This window comes from Protomyctophum parallelum (assembly GCF_964188405.1).
Source record: "Protomyctophum parallelum genome assembly, chromosome: 5".
Lineage (NCBI taxonomy): Eukaryota > Metazoa > Chordata > Actinopteri > Myctophiformes > Myctophidae > Protomyctophum > Protomyctophum parallelum.
Window position 1 is genome coordinate 11,425,584 of NC_139702.1, and position 16,831 is coordinate 11,442,414.

The 16,831-nt window shown below is 46.3% G+C and overlaps 1 protein-coding gene across 1 annotated transcript in view; it reads right to left on the bottom strand.

Annotated features, from left to right (window-relative positions):
- The window catches only part of tmem132a (transmembrane protein 132A), a gene marked incomplete at its 3' end in the record, with an annotated part of 28,382 nt that extends 11,922 nt beyond the window's left edge, over nucleotides 1-16,460 (bottom strand). Inside the window, exons 1-12 of the mRNA XM_083764296.1 lie at nucleotides 16,327-16,460; nucleotides 15,156-15,233; nucleotides 13,818-14,044; nucleotides 12,733-12,945; nucleotides 11,925-12,172; nucleotides 9,051-9,179; nucleotides 6,835-7,104; nucleotides 5,866-6,006; nucleotides 4,534-4,729; nucleotides 3,308-3,451; nucleotides 2,631-2,833; nucleotides 599-818 (exon numbers count right to left, since the gene is read on the bottom strand). Of these exons, the coding sequence (XP_083620422.1) occupies nucleotides 599-818; nucleotides 2,631-2,833; nucleotides 3,308-3,451; nucleotides 4,534-4,729; nucleotides 5,866-6,006; nucleotides 6,835-7,104; nucleotides 9,051-9,179; nucleotides 11,925-12,172; nucleotides 12,733-12,945; nucleotides 13,818-14,044; nucleotides 15,156-15,216 (2,052 nt within the window). The 5' untranslated portion in view covers nucleotides 15,217-15,233; nucleotides 16,327-16,460. The remainder of the gene's footprint in view (nucleotides 1-598; nucleotides 819-2,630; nucleotides 2,834-3,307; nucleotides 3,452-4,533; nucleotides 4,730-5,865; nucleotides 6,007-6,834; nucleotides 7,105-9,050; nucleotides 9,180-11,924; nucleotides 12,173-12,732; nucleotides 12,946-13,817; nucleotides 14,045-15,155; nucleotides 15,234-16,326) is intronic.
- Between the last annotated feature and the right edge of the window lie 371 nt (nucleotides 16,461-16,831).

Genomic DNA, 16,831 nt, shown 5'->3' on the forward strand with positions numbered 1-16,831 from the left:
ACTAACCATGCTACTGACACGATACTACCCATGATACTGACCATGATACTGACCATGACACTGACCATGACACTGACATTTTCACCAGCCTCAGGTACGTTTCATAATTCAAAATAAGAATATTGTTTTCTTAAATAACAGTTGAAAGCAGAAATGGGCTGGTCCATCATTGCCAGCTGGTCATTGCACTGACAACGTGACGTGCCCATCAGGCAGCCCAGACCAGCAGTCATAAATCATCACCTACATGCAGCGATGTTCTGCCAGGTCATAAATCATCACCTACATGCAGCGATGTTCTGCCAGGTCATAAACCATCACCTACATGCAGCGATGTTCTGCCAGGTCATAAACCATCACCTACATGCAGCGATGTTCTGCCAGGTCACAAACCATCACCTACATGCAGCGATGTTCTGCCAGGTCATAAACCATCACCTACATGCAGCGATGTTCTGCCAGGTCATAAACCATCACCTACATGCAGCGATGTTCTGCCAGGTCATAAACCATCACCTACATGCAGCGATGTTCTGCCAGGTCATAAACCATCACCTACATGCAGCGATGTTCTGCCAGGTCATAAACCATCACCTACATGCAGCGATGTTCTGCCAGGTCGTAGACCGACCACGGTGCCTCGTTCTCCAAGGACGGCCACCGTCGGGTCCTCCACTCTCAGCCAGCTGTGGAGCAGCTCCGACACGTCCACGAACCACTCCGACGAGCCCAGCAGGTGTGTGGCGTCACCCCGAGCATCCTGGGCCGTGAACTGAGTCAGAACCTGGACTGTAGAACGCTGGAATAACGGAGAACAACTGGAGACAGAGAGACAGAGAGAGAGAGAGGGAGATAGAGAGAGAGAGAGAGAGAGAGAGACAGAGAGAGAGGGAGAGAGAGAGAGAGACAGAGATAGAGGGACAGACAGAGAGAGAGGGACAGAGACAGAGAGAGAGGGACAGAGACAGAGAGAGAGACAGAGAGAGAGAGAGAGAGGGTGACCGGTATATTGTCAATTACTGAGAGCATGAGAGGGAGAGTGGTGGTGGAGTTAGTTGCTTTAGCAGACATTTTGAGGGTCCAATGGAGTTAAGAGGTTTTGTCCAAAGTGTTTTTTACTACATTCCATTGGTTCAATATTTTCGAAACAACACACAGATGTAAAGGGTGTTCAGTAGCACTGATTTATGCAAAAGAAATAATCTAAACCCTCAAAAATGGAGTTAGGAGGTTTGAAGGTTTCCTCCCGACAGCAACGATTACGCATAACCGTTACTTTTCAGGATTCAAATTCAAACATAGCAAAAAGAAAAAAATGGAAATGAAGAGTTTACTAATAGTACACATAGTACATGCATACACCTTCCCTAATGATTATATCTGGTTTCAGTATTTATTTATGGTGTATTGGGCTGTATTTTGCGTGTCTTAAGTACCAGGTCTTATTCCCTAACTTGAGTAAACTAAAGACCTGGAGGCGTGATCAATGCTCTTTGGCCACTCAGAATAGCCAAATGGCATTGATCACACCTCCAGGTCTTTAGTTTACTCAAGTTAGGGAATAAGACCTGGTACTTAAGACACGCAAAATACAGCCCATTGTCTCTATTATTAAGGTTATTGTAGCAGTCCATTTATATTGGGGGTCGGGAGAGGGCGGGGCGGGGCGGGGGTCCCGAGACACTGCCAAAGCATTTCAGGTTCAGGTTTATTTGTCATATGTATAGATACAGAGTATAAATACAATGAAATTTATTTTGCTCAGAGCACTCTCAGTCTTACATACACGACATAAACAAACATCTATAGTGCAAGAAAAGACAAAAAAACAGAAAAAAAAGTGCAAGTGAAGTGACAAAACAGTGCAATACAGTTCAAGGCCAGCTGTTCAGCAGCCTGACTGCCTGAGGGTAGAAACTGTTACTGAGACGGGTGGTACGAGATTTGATGCTCTGGTAGCGTTTTTTGGAAGGGAGTAGTTTGAACAGGGTATTTGCGGGATGGCATGGTGTCTTCCATGATGTTGTGGGCTTCTTTCATACAACGAGTGGTGTAGATGTTATGGAGACTGGGTAATTCTGTGCTGCCGATGATTTCCGGGGGTCCCCGGCCAAAAAACGTTGAGAACCCCTGCTCTACCTCACCTATACAGTACAGTATTATCTATATATATAGTTGGTTGTGTCCGTTGCTCTACTGAGTGGAACATAATGGAGGGCGCTAGCAGAGCAGACATTCGTATTGGCAATAGTAGACAAGAGTTCACCTTTGTAACATCTGGGGCATTACAACGTTTCTGTGTAGGCTAATCCCTTCTAAGCATCGGATATCTTAAATCCCACCGCCTCACACATTATTCAATTTCTAACATGTTCAACTGACCTGAGATCAGATTATAAAAATGCCTTCTACATCCTGACAGTTTTCTGAAAAAGCTATGTTTCTATGTCAGTCGTTCTTCGATTTAAAAAAAATAGCAGACCTACAAGCTCGTAGCGCGACACTCAAATCTGATCTCAGGTCAGAATGGTTTAAAGAAAAATCTCTGGGACCCACTATAACATAATACTATAACATCCTCTTAATGACCCCCTGAGTGAGAAGCACTATAGAATAATGGACCCACATACCCGTTCTCTGTCAAGTGGTTCCAGCCAACGATAGCGTTGAGAACGGGGTCTGACAGGGACACTCGCAGGGGCACCGAGGGAGCCCACACCGCCACACACACGGACCCACTGAGCATGCCCAGTTGAAACTCCACCCGCGCACAGGTGCTCCCCATCCCTGATTCGCTGCCGTCTACAAAGAGGGTGGAGCAATCGCTGGACACCTGTTGCAGAGACAACAGGCATGCATGCACGCACGCACGCACGCACGCACACACACACGCACACACAAACACACACACACACACACACACACACACACACACACACACACACACACACACACACGCACGTGTGCACACAAAGACAATGCGATTAATTATTTCGAAAATGCAACATGTTTGTGATCCTTGCTGCTATATGGGAAGCCAGGGAAGGTGCAATTAATGATGTGAGTAAGCCATTGGAGAGACAAGTATACAGATCATAAAATGGTTTATGTAGTAGCAGTAATTCTTATTTTTATTGCAGGGGAGTTTGGCTGATCACGACTCGTGCTCTTTTCACTGCTTTGCACTGCTTCCCAATGATGACACTCCCTGTGTGCGTTCTATGATCCCTGAACCTGAGTGTGCGTTCATGCATGAGTGTGTGTGTGTGTGTGTGTGTGTGTGTGTGTGTGTGTGTGTGTGTTCTACCTTGATAATGTCTTCGTTGGTCGACCGACACCTGACAACAGTGGTGACATCGGACACCTGCCCGTCGTGAGCCACGGCCAGCGCGATCACAGGGAGTGACACATGCTCGCCGGTCAAAATGGCCGTGTTTATGATAGTGTTACTCTAAAAAGAGACAAAGGGGGAAAAAAACATCATTATCAGTATTATTATTGTCTTCTGCTGAAATGAGATTGCAGTGAAATATCACATTCCTTAATTAGAGATTTCTTGAAAACTGGACTAAATCGCAATGGGCTCTGTCGGCAACTGTAGAACCCATGTCCTGTTCCGGTTCAGTGTCCCATGTGTGTCTCGCATGGCCTCCAACAATTTTCAAAAGGTCTGGAGCACGGAAGCTCTTTTGATGATTAAAGGCGAAAGCGGACGTGAATTAAGCCTCCTCCCCACTCCCGTTTCATCTTTACAGTCGCGCAAATGTATCCTAATATAACTAGAAAATAATTGAAGCATATATAGCTTGCTTATCAGCAGAAAGGGAAAAATAAATAAATCGAAAGATATTTTAAAATGTATTTTCGTGGACAGACATGACACGAGTTCCAGACTCTACTGTATATAGCAATTAGTGTAATAATTATATTTATATAAATAAATACAAATCCTACGATTTTGTAACCCATTTTTCACCCCTGTGTCCATTCAACAGACTTGAACTCATGCTTCCTTCATGAGTGTCCAAGTTGCTCCTTTACACCTGACAGGGGGGGGGGGGGGTTTCCCTGGTTGGAAGGAGCAACTTCATAAATTACTTGCCAGTCAATAAGTATCAATGAATGGATGGAGGTTTATTATAGTGGGTGAGTCAATCAAGGAATGCAGGCAGTGGCATGCACAGACATTTAGAGGGGCAGGTGCTCAAGTGAAAAAAAGGGCACCTTGTGCAGCGCATTTTGGGGCGGGAACCCATTTTGGTGCTTTAGCTATTGAAAAATAGCAGACCTATACAAGCTTGTAGCGCGCCACTGACATAGAACCATAGCTTTAGATTGTGGGGGCCTAAATAATATAGTAGAAGCGTTTTTTATCAAGATTTGATCAATGTCACCGCATGGTCCACACACTACAAATTAAGAAAAAAATAATAACGTTTTTATTAAAAATTGCCAAAAGGGTGCTCTAGCACCCCCTAGTGTCTATCTGTGCACGCCACTGAATGCAGGGATGAATGCAGGAGTAAACGGTACCTCGGTGAGGGGAGCAATGCCCACGATTTGTCGGTCGGCAAAGGAGAAGGTGCTCACTGCTGCCCCGTGTGCTGAGTGGATGTTGTTGCGCCCCGAGTACTCCACCCACCAATTAGCCGTCACTGTCATGGCAACGCCGAAACTCCGCCTCAGGCCGTCGAGCGAGAGACACGCCACCTGCTGGAGGACAGAGTGACTGCAAGCGGGAGGGTGGAGGGAGGGATAGATTACAACCATTTACACATTCACTGATCTGTTTTGATGATTGTTCATTCAGAAATATTCCATTCATAAAACCAGTGGTGGAAAGTAACTAAGTACATTTACTTTGCTAAGTAGGACTACTGTACTCCAACTGTAATCCATTTAGACCTGAAAATGTCTTCTAAATCATGACAGTTTTCTGAAATACCCATGTTTCTATATCAGTGGTGCTCAATATTTCATGTCTAGGACCCCCAGAATTATCTGTATTCGGCTGCGGACCCCCATCTGAAGATATGTTGTTCCAGGGCGCCCCCGGAAGCAACGATTTGAGTAAAAACGTATTTTAAAATAATATATTTTCAAAGATTTGTGGCACATTTAAAAAGAATAGCGTGGCACTTTTTTTCAATAGCTAAAGCAGAACAGAATGCATAAAACACCAAAAGGGTTTCACGCCCGAAATGGGTTAAGTACAATTTTGAGGTTTTGTACTTTACTTGAGTATTTCTAATTTCCAATACTTCTACTCCCCTACATCTCAGAGGTAAATATTGTACTTTTACTTACAAAACATTTATTTGAAAACTTTATAGTTACTAGTTACTTTGATTATCATTACAAAACATACATTAAACACTTCAGCCCTATATACATTTCGACGATTTGAAAAGCAAGCAAAAATATTTCTCCCGGTTTTACACAATTAGAGAATGTAGAAGAATTGTTATTTTGATCAACGTTTGCCTGTTATCTCTCCTAATGGAACCAACATCAATACGAAATCCAAAGGAAAGTACGCACATCTCTAAAAAACCTTCAGCTGCTGAACAAAAAAGATACTTCGTCAGGTAGCTGACGAAGACCCATAAGGGGGTCGAAACGTTGTCATCCATATTATTAAATAAATATCCTGTGGGAGCTACGAAACCGTGTGCGGACAACTTCCCCTTCGCCAACATCAATACAGCATGCAGGAATTGTGGACAAATGCCGAATAAATAATGGTCCTTGGTATGAAAAGGGTTTAAAACCAGTGAACTATGGTGAACTATAGTGTTTATGTATATATATATAGTGTTTAAAACCAGTGAACTATGGTGAACTATAGTGTTTATGCCAACGTACTTCAGAGGGCCACGTTTATGACAGATGATGGAGATGATGTCATGCTTGGAGGCGTGGCTTCTGTCCAGAGTCACCACCCACAGGTCAGAGGTCAACGTCCGCTGGGCCAGCATCGACACCAGACCCTTCTTTACCTTCAGCCTGTGGATAACGCACGCACGCACACGCACACGCACACACACACACACACACACACACACACACACACACACACACACACACACACACACACACACACACTTAAGACCGGGGCCTACTCGTCATGAGCGCCTTGCGTAATTAAATTATAGGACGTGGATACCTGTGAAATTAGCACAAAATGTTTTAAAACCTTGAAAATGTAGTTTAGTTTGTGATACCAATACATATAGGACTAGAACTACACTATTAACAACAAGTATAACTATGTTAGTTGCAATGATCCAAGCCAGAACACAATCCATCCATTGACCATTACAACAAACATGCTCCACCAGAGTGCTCCAGACAACATTAGTGACTTCCTCCTGGGGGATTCCGAGACGTTCCAAGGCCAGTGAGTCGATGCGTTTCCTCCAACTGCGCCTTGGTCTGCTCCGGGGTCTCCTCCCAGTGGGACGTGATCCTTGGTCTGCCCCGGGGTCTCCTCCCAGTGGGATGTACATCGAGGACCTCCCTAGGGAGGCGACCGAGAGGCATCCTAACCAGATGCCAGAACCACATAAGCTGGCTCCTTTCCAGGCGAAGGAGCAGCGGTTCTACTCCGAGTCTCTCTCGTGTGACCGAACTCTCGGTCACACGAGATGCCAGCCACCCGTCGAAGAAAACTCATTTCGGCCATTAAAACCCATTTCGGCCATTAAAACCATTCTCTGAAAAATGCACACAGCCCACCCATCTGACTACTTGCTATGTGGTCAGAACACCGTCGAGAAAAGGTTGTGAACCTGTTTGTTTGTTTGTTTGTTTGTTTGTTACATTTCCATTCACCTTATAACAACAAACTCGGAGCTGAAGTTGGCTCTGAGGTTGACGGACACGCCCACGGTCTGTCCCGCCCACACCGGGCCCTTGTGGTAGCGAATCAGGACGTGGGGATCCAAGATAAGCTCCTCCTCCTCCTCCCGGCCTTTCAGACAGGCCTCTTCCTCTTTGGTCCTGTTCCTGGCGTTGTGATTGGTCCTCTCCTGCTCCTCTCTCAGCGTCACCACGCCCATGTTGAAGAGCTCCCGCTGGGACTGAGGGCGGTCCTCCACACACCTGGACAGTGGTGGACAAAGTAGTACTCAATTGAAACCCATTCTGACCTGAGATCAGATTCTAAAAATGTCTTCTACATCCTGACAGTTTTCCATTCTGACCTGAGATCAGATTCTAAAAATTTCTATTACATCCTGACAGTTTGATTATTAACCCATTCTGACCTGAGATCAGATTCTAAAAATGTCTATTACATCCTGACAGTTTCATTATTAAGTGAAAGTATCAATACTGCAATGTGGAACTACTCTGTTACAAGTAAAAAGTCCGGAATTCAAAATGTACTTGAGTAAAAGTGCAAAAGAATATTGGCATCAAAATGTACTTAAAGCACAAAAAGTAGAAAGTACTAGAATGACCCATTTCAAGTTTTCAAATTTTGCAAATAGCAGATCTATACATTCACTGCTTGGCTAAATATGTATTTTTTAATTTAAAACAATTTACGGCAATTCCTCTATGTCTTTATTATCATTTACTATAGTCCTACTAGACCACAGGAAATTAAATGTGGCCACGAAAGAGCACTGCAGGATCTATTGAATGTGAAGAGGGAGGTACTATAGGGTCTATGGGGGCTACCAGTGTTGTAGGGAGGTACTAGGGTCTATGGGGTTATACCAGTGTTGTAGGGAGGTACTATAGGGTCTATGGGGCTACCAGTGTTGTAGGGAGGTACTATAGGGTCTATGGGGCTACCAGTGTTGTAGGGAGGTACTAGGGTCTATGGGGCTACCAGTGTTGTAGGGAGGTACTATAGGGTCTATGGGGCTACCAGTGTTGTAGGGAGGTACTATAGGGTCTATGGGGGCTACCAGTGTTGTAGGGAGGTACTATAGGGTCTATGGGGCTACCAGTGTTGTAGGGAGGTACTATAGGGTCTATGGGGGCTACCAGTGTTGTAGGGAGGTACTATAGGGTCTATGGGGCTACCAGTGTTGTAGGGAGGTACTATAGGGTCTATGGGGTTATACCAGTGTTGTAGGGAGGTACTAGGGTCTATGGGGCTACCAGTGTTGTAGGGAGGTACTATAGGGTCTATGGGGCTACCAGTGTTGTAGGGAGGTACTAGGGTCTATGGGGCTACCAGTGTTGTAGGGAGGTACTATAGGGTCTATGGGGCTACCAGTGTTGTAGGGAGGTACTATAGGGTCTATGGGGCTACCAGTGTTGTAGGGAGGTACTATAGGGTCTATGGGGCTACCAGTGTTGTAGGGAGGTACTAGGGTCTATGGGGCTACCAGTGTTGTAGGGAGGTACTAGGGTCTATGGGGCTACCAGTGTTGTAGGGAGGTACTAGGGTCTATGGGGGCTACCAGTGTTGTAGGGAGGTACTAGGGTCTATGGGGCTACCAGTGTTGTAGGGAGGTACTAGGGTCTATGGGGCTACCAGTGTTGTAGGGAGGTACTATAGGGTCTATGGGGCTACCAGTGTTGTAGGGAGGTACTAGGGTCTATGGGGCTACCAGTGTTGTAGGGAGGTACTATAGGGTCTATGGGGCTACCAGTGTTGTAGGGAGGTACTATAGGGTCTATGGGGCTACCAGTGTTGTAGGGAGGTACTAGGGTCTATGGGGCTACCAGTGTTGTAGGGAGGTACTAGGGTCTATGGGGCTACCAGTGTTGTAGGGAGGTACTAGGGTCTATGGGGCTACCAGTGTTGTAGGCTCAATCGTCAGTTTGTCGCCTCCTCCTGGTCACCCGGGGCATTTTGCGTCCAAATAATAGCCCAACTGAATGAATGGACCAACGGGGAACTGACCAATGAATGGACCAACTGGCAACTGACCAATGAATGGACCAACTGGCAACTGACCAATGAATGGACCAACTTGCAACTGACCAATGAATGGACCAACTGGGAACTGACCAATGAATGGACCAACTGGCAACTGACCAATTTTAAATGAACTGAACACACCTGTTAGGTCATTACACACTCCTACCTGGGTGCAGCTTGTTTCAGGTTGGACACGGGGCCAAAGGAGGAGTAGTACAGCTGGATGTGACTCCCCGTGGGGCCACGCAGGTACCTGAGGGCCCCTCCTGCTGCACCCGCAAGACCAGGCTGCTGTCTGCAGGACAGAACAAAATAATGCATTCATGAAATACATCGCTCGGATCACGCAAATGACTGAAGACTGAACTACACCAACGGTTCCCAAGTCTTTCAGGGTCCCCCCCCCCCCCCCCCCCCCCTTTAAATAATATATGTTCCAATCAGAAGGGGGGTCATTGAGCGATACTTGGTTCCCAAACCACTGGCCAGAGGTCCTTGAGGGAGTTCCAGGGGGTCCCCAGCTAAATGATAGTTTAGCTGGGGGCCCATTTGGTTCCATTTGTACGCTCCCAGAGTTAAATTAACATTGATTTAAGATAAATTGGGGTCTCCGAGATAGAAATTCCATTAAATGGGGGGTCCGTAGACTAATGCATGTCAAACCTGGGGGTCCTTGAAATGAAACAGGTTGAGAATCACTGCTAGAGGGTTAGGGTGGCATGGGGGTCCCTGAATCACTGCTAGAGGGTTAGGGTGGCATGGGGGTCCCTGAATCACTGCTAGAGGGTTAGGGTGGCATGGGGGTCCCTGAATCACTGCTAGAGGGTTAAGGTGGCATGGGGGTCCCTGAATCACTGCTAGAGGGTTAGGGTGGCATGGGGGTCCCTGAATCACTGCTAGAGGGTTAGGGTTAGGGTCTCATGGGGGTCCCTGGGTTAGGGTTAGGGTCTCATGGGGGTCCCTGGCAGCAGAATCACTGCTAGAGGGTTAGGGTGGCATGGGGGTCCCTGAATCACTGCTAGAGGGTTAAGGTGGCATGGGGGTCCCTGAATCACTGCTAGAGGGTTAGGGTGGCATGGGGGTCCCTGAATCACTGCTAGAGGGTTAGGGTGGCATGGGGGTCCCTGAATCACTGCTAGAGGGTTAAGGTGGCATGGGGGTCCCTGAATCACTGCTAGAGGGTTAGGGTGGCATGGGGGTCCCTGAATCACTGCTAGAGGGTTAGGGTGGCATGGGGGTCCCTGAATCACTGCTAGAGGGTTAGGGTGGCATGGGGGTCCCTGAATCACTGCTAGAGGGTTAGGGTGGCATGGGGGTCCCTGAATCACTGCTAGAGGGTTAAGGTGGCATGGGGGTCCCTGAATCACTGCTAGAGGGTTAGGGTGGCATGGGGGTCCCTGAATCACTGCTAGAGGGTTAGGGTGGCATGGGGGTCCCTGAATCACTGCTAGAGGGTTAAGGTGGCATGGGGGTCCCTGAATCACTGCTAGAGGGTTAAGGTGGCATGGGGGTCCCTGAATCACTGCTAGAGGGTTAGGGTGGCATGGGGGTCCCTGAATCACTGCTAGAGGGTTAGGGTGGCATGGGGGTCCCTGAATCACTGCTAGAGGGTTAGGGTGGCATGGGGGTCCCTGAATCACTGCTAGAGGGTTAGGGTGGCATGGGGGTCCCTGAATCACTGCTAGAGGGTTAGGGTGGCATGGGGGTCCCTGAATCACTGCTAGAGGGTTAAGGTGGCATGGGGGTCCCTGAATCACTGCTAGAGGGTTAGGGTGGCATGGGGGTCCCTGAATCACTGCTAGAGGGTTAGGGTGGCATGGGGGTCCCTGAATCACTGCTAGAGGGTTAGGGTGGCATGGGGGGGGGGGGGGGGGTCCCTGAATCACTGCTAGAGGGTTAGGGTGGCATGGGGGGGGTCCCTGAATCACTGCTAGAGGGTTAGGGTGGCATGGGGGGGTCAGTGGGGCTGATAAGTGTCAATGTGGCGGTCCTTGACATGAAAAAGCTGTGATCCAAGGGGCATGTTTATTTAGTGAATGAATGAATGGATGATAGAATGATTGAGTGAATGAATGAATGAATGAATGAATGATCGAGTGAATGAATGAATGAGTGAATGAATTAATAAATTAATGAATGAGTGAATGAATGAATGATCGAATGATTGATTGAATTAATGAATTAATGAGTGAATGAATGATCGAATGATTGAGTGAATGAATACATGAATGAATGAATGATTGAGTGAATAATCGAGTGAATGAATGAATGAGTGAATGAGTGAATGAGTGAATGATTGAGTGAATGGATGGATGAATGAATGAATGAATGAATGATTGATTGAATGAATGGATGAATGAGTGAGTGAATTAATGGATGAATGAATGAGTGAGTGAATGAATTAATGAATGAATGCGTGAATGAATGAGTGAATGAATGAGTGAGTGAATGAGTGAATAAATGAATGAATGAGTGAATGGATGAATGAATGAATGAATGAATGAATGAGTGAGTGAGTGAGTGAGTGAGTGAATGAGTGAATAAATTAATGAATGGGTGAATGAATGAGTGTATGTATGAGTGAGTGAGTGAGTGAGTGAGTGAATGAGTGAATGAGTGAATGAGTGAATGAGTGAGTGAATGAATGAATGAGTGTATGTATGAGTGAGTGAGTGAGTGAGTGAGTGAGTGAGTGAGTGAGTGAGTGAGTGAGTGAGTGAATGAGTGAATGAGTGAATGAATGAATGAGTGAGTGAATGAGTGAATGAGTGAATGAGTGAATGAGTGAATGAATGAATGAATGAGTGTATGTATGAGTGAGTGAGTGAGTGAGTGTATGAATGAGTGAGTGAATGAGTGAATGAGTGAATGAGTGAATAAATGAATGAATGGGTGAATGAATGAGTGTATGTATGAGTGAGTGAGTGAGTGAGTGAGTGAATGAATGAGTGAGTGAATGAATGAATGAGTGAGTGAGTGAGTGAATGAATGAATGAATGAATGATTGAGTGAATGAATGAGTGAGTGTATTGCCGGTCACCTGAGAGGAGCAGTATCTCCCGCCCCAGCGGTTCGATCGTTGTCACCACGCCTGCCGCTGTCGCCACCGGCGTTGCCGTGCCAGCTGCCCCGGTGGCGGCGGTGGTGGCTTTGGCGGTTTGGCGCCCGGCGCCGCTGATTGACGTGTCTGAGCCGCTGGTCCAAGCCCTGATGCGACTGGTCAACGAGGTCCGACTCAAACCAGTCCCTGGGCAGGGTGATGGTCACCATGCACAGACCCAGAGGCGGCTGAAAGACACAGAACACATGAGAAGACCAGGTCAGTGGTTCCCAAAGTGGGGTCCGGGGACCGCCCAGGGGTCCTTGAGGGAGTTCCAGGGGGTCCCCAGCTAAATGATTGGAACCAAATGGACCATTATGGGCCTGTAACTCTGAGAGGTACACTCTGAGTTAAATTAACATTGTTTTTACAATATAAATGGGGGTCCCCCCAGAGATAGAAATTGGGTCCACTGACTAATGAAGGTCAAACTGGGGGTCCTTGAATTTAAACGGTTTGAGAATCACTGCTAGAGCCGTAAAAATATTCGCTTATGTGGATCCCTAAGCATTACCTCTTCAAATGGGGGTCCGTGGGATAATTAGTGTCAATTTGGGGGTCCTTGACATGAAAGAGTTTGTGAACCTATAGGCATGCAGGACCATTATTTCATATCATTTTGGCACAAATAATTGCGATTAACTTGCAAATCATGCACTACTGTAGCTATTGTGAGGAAAACGTAGTTTGTGCACATGCGCACACACGTGCGCACACGCACGTCACACACACACACATACACACAAACCTGTGTAACGCAGGAGGCCTTGTGCTCCTGGGTGTCTTTGAAGGCGTGCAGGGTGATGCAGGAGGCCCCGGCGCTGCCGCTGCCGCGCACGTGGAACAGCGCTCTCACCCGGTACCGCTCCTCCCCCCCCGCCCCCCGCTCTCTGACCACGCCCCCCGACAGGAGAGACGCCAGCAGGGGAGGGGACAGAGGAACCACGGCCTCTGACATCAGCTGTGGAGAGAGAGAGAGAGAGACAGAGAGAGAGAGAGGAGGGTCGAGGTCAAGTCTTAGAATAGAAGGTTAAACTCCTTGGTTTCCTGTTTAGCAGTGTTTACATATCTATGTTGACTATTATCGACAGAGAGCGCTGTTTAATCCAGGATTATTACATTTAATCCCACTTCCTTGTGCTTGTAATCAGTCTGTCCGTCCTTCCGTCCGTCCGCCTGGCTGCCACCTCTGTCCAATTACCCATATCGACCTGAACCTGTCTGTCTGCCTGTCTGTCTGTCTGTCTGTCTGTCTGTCTGTCTGTCTGTCTGTCCGACCATCTGTCCAACTCCCCATATCGACCTGAACCGGACTGTATGTAGTGTATGTCTGTCTGTCTGTACAATGTAAAATTAATGCATTTAGCAGACTTAACCCATTTTGGGCGGGAAGTGAACCCCTTTTGGTGTTTTAATCATTATGTTATACTTTAGCTATTGAAAAATAGCAGATCTACAAGCTCATAGCACGGCACCGAGTGCCGCACTACGAGCTTGTAGGTCTGCTATTTTTGAAAAATCTTATATACCGTATATTCTTTCAAAGCCAAAGTTTTTAACTCAAATCTTTGCTTCTGGGGGGGGTCCCTGCCCCTGGAACAACATATTTTCAGATGGGGGTCGGCGGCCAATTACATATAATCTTGGGGGTCCTTGACATGAAAATGTTTGAGAACAACTGACATAGAAACATGGGTTTTTCAGAAATGTTCCCAGGTCAAAATGACTTAATAAGCAAGGTAAACGCATAGCCTACATCAAATGCAGAGAGAGGGACTCAGTGAACTAGAATCACAGGTAGACCTGTAGACCTGTCAGTGACTACCGTCTTACCTGTGTAACCGAATAAGGCCCAAACGAAGCCCGGATGCCTGGTTTGGTGGCTTGCCCGGGCGGGGGCACCAGCAGCAGGCTCTGGGAGAAGGAAAAGGGGCTGGAGTTGGAGAAGAGAGGCCCCAGCTCGGCCTGGGACAGAGGCACGTACCTCCAGGGAGGAGGCACCACGGACATCTGGACAGGCAGGGAGAGAGGGAGCGGGGGCTGGGGGAGGGCCGGAGGGACTGGGCCAGGTGAAGGAGGTATAACACATGTCACCAACAGAAGAATGACCTCGAGTCCCCCAGTCAGAAAACACTTTGTGTTTGAAATAGACACTCGTGCTTTCTAAGGTGTGATTTGGGGCCCTAAAGATGAGTACAAAATTAATATCAACATCTTAATACTGTCAAATACTTATGGAGGTAGGGGGGTGAAATTATGACAGGCAGTTACTGGCGTCAAAATATGACTCCCCAGTCAAAAAACACTGTTTGAAATAGACACTCGTGCTTTCTAAGGTGTGATTTGGGGACCTAAAGATGAGTACAAAATTAATATCAACATCTTGTCCAATACTTAGATAGGGAGGGGGTGAAATTATGACAGGCAGTTACTGCTGTCAAAATATGACCCCCCCCAGTCAAAAAACATGTGTTAGAAATAGACACTCGTGCTTTCTAAGGTGTGATTTGGGGCCGTAAAGACGAGTACAAAATTAATATCAACATCTTAATACTGTCCAATACTTAGATAGGGAGGGGGGTGAAATTATGACAGGCAGTTATACTGCCATCAAAATATGACTCCCCAGTCATTAGACACTTGTCTATTCAAAATGCTATTTAGTCCCAAAGTGACCCATTTGTTTCAGAAAAGCTTTTATACCCTGTATAGAGGGTATGCGCATGCTTAAAGTGAATGGCACATCGAGTGGCAAATCGAGTGGCAAAGCAACATGCAAAGTGAGTTTTAAATTGTTTAAGTTTGTTTAATGCAATCAGATAGGACTTTTCTGTTTGGATGTATGGGCTGTCAAGGCCAGGAAGTAGATTTTTGCCACTCAGTATAGGGTATAGGCATTCCTGCATAACTTCCGGCATACCCTCTATAACATGAATATGACAATGCAACAGCCCTCGACACAGACCCATTGGATTTTTTTTTTACCATTTAATCGTGAAGATTGGATGAAAATGGGTGACGTCGTTCTGTCAAATAAATAGCTCGGAGTGTGTATAATAGGCCTACGAAATTAACTTACCAAATACGTATGCTCATATATTTGAATGTTCCGGTATGTTTTTTCTTGTCTTGTCTGTGTTGTGGATTGTTTCTAGTGTAAACAAGGCTCACCTGCTGTAAGGATCCAGAGCAGTGCCAGCATCCTGTCTCTGACTCTATCCCCACAATGCATCTCCCATCACTACAGTCCTGGGGTTTCACAAGAAACATGTATTGGCGTATCTTAATGCATTCACAGTTATCATCACACTTATGATGAATTGAACATGGTGGACCCTATAGACTATAGAGTGTTGCAGTCCCACCCCCCTTTCAGAACGACGAGTGGCCCAGGAAATGAATCCCAATGCATTTTGCCCATAGGCTTTTCTTATTTAATTTATTTAAAGACCTTTTAAGCGTCGTATGAACTCTTGTCGTGACAAATCATGACAACACACACAATCTTTCGGGCCAAACAAAGAATTAGAAAGTAGAAAAAACGGCAGGTTACAACACTTCTTTTGTTGTTTTACTTCTTTGTAATTATTTGTTTGGTCCAAAATATTGTGTGTTTTGTCATGATTTGTCACGACAAGAGTTGGCTTCGTACAACGCTTAAAAGGTCTTTAAATAAATTAAATAAGAAATGCCTATGGGAAAAATGCATTGGGATTCATTTCCTGGGCCACTCGTTGTTCTGAAAGGGGGAGGGACTGCGACGCTCTATAGTAAACAAGTGTAATGCTATGGTGTCGTCCACAGTTTCCACTCCTTTCACCGGGGCCAGGCTCTGCCAGTGGGCCTAATGAGGCCAACTCCTTTCACCAGCCTCTGCCTCAGCCAATTGAGGCTCAGCCAATCAGGCTCTGCCAGTGGGCCGAATTGATTGCCAAGTACACGTTTCACAGTCAGTTTGCAGTCTTCAGACACAGGCACATACACAGATCTCCATGTGGGACACCGGCTGACAGTTAAAACGGGTGCTATGACAACGTATATCATTAGGCTCCCAAGTTGCATCGTTCCCAAGTAGGCCAGTGGCCGACTGCGACGGGCATGTACAGGTCTAGTGTACTGTAATTCTCCAATCTGTTTATACTTCATCATTTGAGTTCACACATGCACTATAAATTGTCAGTCAATCTCCCCCTCTCTCCTCTCTCTCACAGCTGTTACACTGAAACTGATAAAAGACAACTTACAAAAAACATAAGAATTGTGCATTCAATGCTCTCTCTCTCTCTCGCAGCACCCCTTTGCTCCTGCATGCGTCTCAGTTGTGTACGTGTCCACTCCTTACCTGTGTACGTGTGAACTAAATCCATGTCTGTTGCGGTCATGCTGTGGTCATCATCTCCTCCTCCTCCTCCTCCTCCTACAGGCCCCTTTGGTTGGGTTGTGTCCAACTTTGCTGTGCAGTAACAATAATTCCACAATCCTCCTCGCCGCTCAGAGCTCCTACCGACCGGGGATTTAAAATCACAAAACATGTAATCCTTCCAAGCAAAAGAAATAAATAAAAAATGAATAGAAAAAATAAAACATTAAGCCTAAACTAAAGTGTTTCCTCCTTTGTTTATTCCTGGTTTTATTTTGTAACAGTTCCCCCTTCTTCTGGCTGTATGTTCTCTAGAGTCTGCTCCCTCAGTCTCTGATCATCTCTCTCTCCGTGTGCCAGATTCATACAATACAGATGTATTCATTTAAAACTGTAAATAATCCTCTGTTCACGGAATCTCTCTCTCTCCTCCCTCCCTCTCTCTCTCCCTCCTCCCACATGTCTTCAGAGCCAGTGCTGATTTCGT